The sequence below is a fragment of the Rissa tridactyla genome, chromosome 2, assembly GCF_028500815.1.
Source record: "Rissa tridactyla isolate bRisTri1 chromosome 2, bRisTri1.patW.cur.20221130, whole genome shotgun sequence".
NCBI classification, from domain to species: Eukaryota; Metazoa; Chordata; class Aves; order Charadriiformes; family Laridae; genus Rissa; species Rissa tridactyla.
The window spans coordinates 43,914,025-43,917,109 of NC_071467.1; the positions used below are offsets into that span (position 1 = coordinate 43,914,025).

The following is a 3,085-nucleotide window of genomic DNA, read 5'->3' on the forward strand; positions in this document are numbered from 1 at the left end:
AATAACACAGCTTTATTGGGCTTTACAAATCACTAATAATAGAGATAGCCATGTGCCTTGAGTTCACAAAGTGATACCTTTAAAAAGGGAAAAGGGACCTGCTGCAGCTTTGTGAGCTACAAACATAGCACAGAAAGCACATTAGACAGAAGAGATTTAAAAAAAAAATCAAGGCAAGGGATGGGGCACAGTGCTGAGGAAATGAGCGCAGGAAAGTTGAGAAAGCTCCACCTGTCCTCAGTTTGTGTCTTGGGTAGTGAGATAATCTGAAGCCCTGTGGGCAGTTGCAAGGAGGCTGGAGAGAAAGCACTCTCTGGGCTGGAGTCACCCAGGAGGAGCAGATGACTCTGAGAGCGACGCAGGAGTTGGCTTTATGAGGTGGTTCTGCAATCTATAAGTTTGCGAAAGCTCCTCCGGAAACTGTCATCCAGAAAGGCATACAGGAAAGGGTTGAAGCAACTGTTGGCATAACTCAAGCTAGTGATGAAGTAGGAAATCCCAATGATGAGCGGAGTTTGTGGGATGTCTGTGGTGAGGGCCACCACTGTGCTAAGGTGATAGGGCGTCCAGCAGAACAGGCACACAGCCAGGATGACAACCACCATCAGTGTCACTTTTTTTTTGGCTTTGTCCAGGGCTTTTGCATTGCTATGGAGGTGCACACGTCTCAATCTGCATAGCATGGTGGTATAGAGGATGCAGATGGTGGACACTGGGATGGCAAAACCTAAAATAAGGGTGTAGATCCGACTGCCTTTCCACCACATGGTCTCAGGTTGGGGGAACACAAAGACACACTGGGAGCGCCCCTGCTCTTTGTGGATCTTAGCAAAGACAGTGAAGGGCAGGATGATGACTGTGACGAAGGACCAGACACAGAGGCTCACAATCTTGGCTGCTCGGTAGGTGCGGTAGGACATCTTCCTGGACTTGGTGGTGGCCACCACAACTAGGTAACGGTCGATGCTCATGACAGTGAGGAAGTAGATGCTGGAGAAGGTGTTGTACTGGTCTATAGAGATGATGAGCTTGCACATGAACTCTCCAAAGGGCCACTGAAGGAGCAAGTAGTCAACAATGTTGATGGGCAGCACTAAGGTAAAGAGCTCATCAGCAATGGCCAGGTTGAGGATGAAGATGTTGGTGACCGTTTTCATCTTCGGGGCTTTGAGGATTACATAGATGACGGCGGTGTTGCCTGTAAGCCCCACGGCACAGATGACAGAGTAGATGACAGGCACCGTGAGGTAGAAACTGGGGCTCAGGGCGGGACCGGACATATTCAGCCCCCCATCCCCTCTCCCAGCACAGTTCATGGGCCCATCCATGCATGAGGAATTGATCTCAGGGAGGGAGGAGTTCTCCATGGCCACAGGAGAGGGTGGCCAGGCCAACTAGTGATGGGAATGACTTGGAAGCGAGGGGAAAAAAGGCGAGACCCCTGCTCTTCTCAAGCCTGCCTCCTCCGCCGCATCCAACCACCAAGATCTTCCATGTGCCGTCCACCGCTGCCCTGTCAGGACCAAGAGGAAATCACCGAGGGCTTAGCCAGCGGCAGAGGGTCCCACCATCCCCCCCCCGCCAAAGTAGTCCCCCACTGGCTGCCCCATCCTTCTGCCCCACCGATAGGTGCTACGTGGGGTCAGCACTCAGCCCTGGACTACCCCAAAGTGACCATTCCAAGGTGACAGCGCTCATCTGGGGACCCAGCGGTCCGCCCCGGCCGCCTCCCCCCGCCGCCCCTCCGCGGCGCCCAAAGGCGCCGCGGAGGGGCGGCGGGGGGAGGCGGCCGGGGCGGACCGCGGGACTCCTGCCCTCGAGGGGAGCCGATGCCTTTGGGATGCTCCCCAGAAAACAAAACACCCACCCCTTCGAGCGCTTTGGAAGGAGGGGAAGGATGCACCGACCTCTGCCAGCCTGGCGGGGCTCCTGGAGGGGTTGGTGGGATGCGGGTCCCGAGTCCGCTGCAGGCTGGAGATGCCGGTGCCGCTTCTTTGCTTGATCCCGGGAGTTAAACAGACAGGTAACACGAACCGCAGAGAGGATGGTTTTAAAAGTCGGGAGCTAGACCACCGGGAAAGAGATTTGTGCAGTTTACCTCAAGTCGCGTCTCCTCCCGACGGCGGCGAAGTGCCGCAAGTGCCGCGAAGGGGGAGAGAAATGCCAGCTCTAGGTGGTATCTGCCTGTCGTGCTGGGGTCTGAGAGCTCAGCATCTACCGCCCCCCAAACCGTCCCCCCCGGTCCCGGGGGCTGTCCGCGGCGCAGGGTGTGGGCAGATCCTGGCTGTCAGGTGATGCTCTTCATCTTGCCACGAAAAGCATTTTTTTTTTTTTTCCACGTGGGGTGGGTATCGAACTGAAGCGCTGGACTTGAATATAACCCTGGGGAGGCAAATCTTTTTTAGAGGGTAATTCAAGGTTCCTGATTATCCTGTGTTTTTTTGGTTTTGTTTTTTTTTTCAAAAAGCATGCGATGTAAAATCTCTCTCGCTTCAGTTTTATTTGTTTCGCTTCTTAAATGAGATGATTGAATTCTATGGGCTTGTAGTACATTTGGTAAAATTTTGCATCTCTTAAATTGGAAGTGTAAACAACTTCTTTTGCGGTGTTACCAGCAGTACTGACCACATACATTAATACTAATTGCTAGTAAGTTACTAATAATGTAGTACATGCAACTTTTGGCAAATCATTTGGCAAAACTGTTTAATATCTCTAAGCTAACACCATGGAGTGAGAGATAAACACATCTGTCTCTTACTGTCCTCATTCTGATGCATAATTACCTAGATTAGCAGGATATCACAAATATGGCAATTCAAGCAAATAAATGGATGAGTAAATAGACAAAAGTACAAGCAAAGTAAAAAGTACAAGCTTCACTGTGGTTACGTTTTCTGGTGCTCTGTCTTTATTTTATTCTATATTACTAGCTACACAATATAGGAAATGATACTCCATCATCCAGAGTACATGTCATACTCACCTGCAGAAATGGCAAGGAAGACAAACCAGGGAACTACAAACTGCTCCACCACACCTCAGCCCCTGGGAAGATTGGGGGGGGAAATCCTCCTGGAAGCTA

The 3,085-nt window shown here is 51.3% G+C and overlaps 1 protein-coding gene across 1 annotated transcript; it reads right to left on the bottom strand.

Moving 5' to 3' along the window:
* Positions 1–371: 371 nt before the first annotated feature.
* NPBWR1 (neuropeptides B and W receptor 1) lies at positions 372–1,367 on the bottom strand. The gene has a single exon (XM_054192486.1). It carries the CDS (start codon positions 1,365–1,367, stop codon positions 372–374), a length of 996 nt encoding a protein of 331 aa, XP_054048461.1.
* Between the last annotated feature and the right edge of the window lie 1,718 nt (positions 1,368–3,085).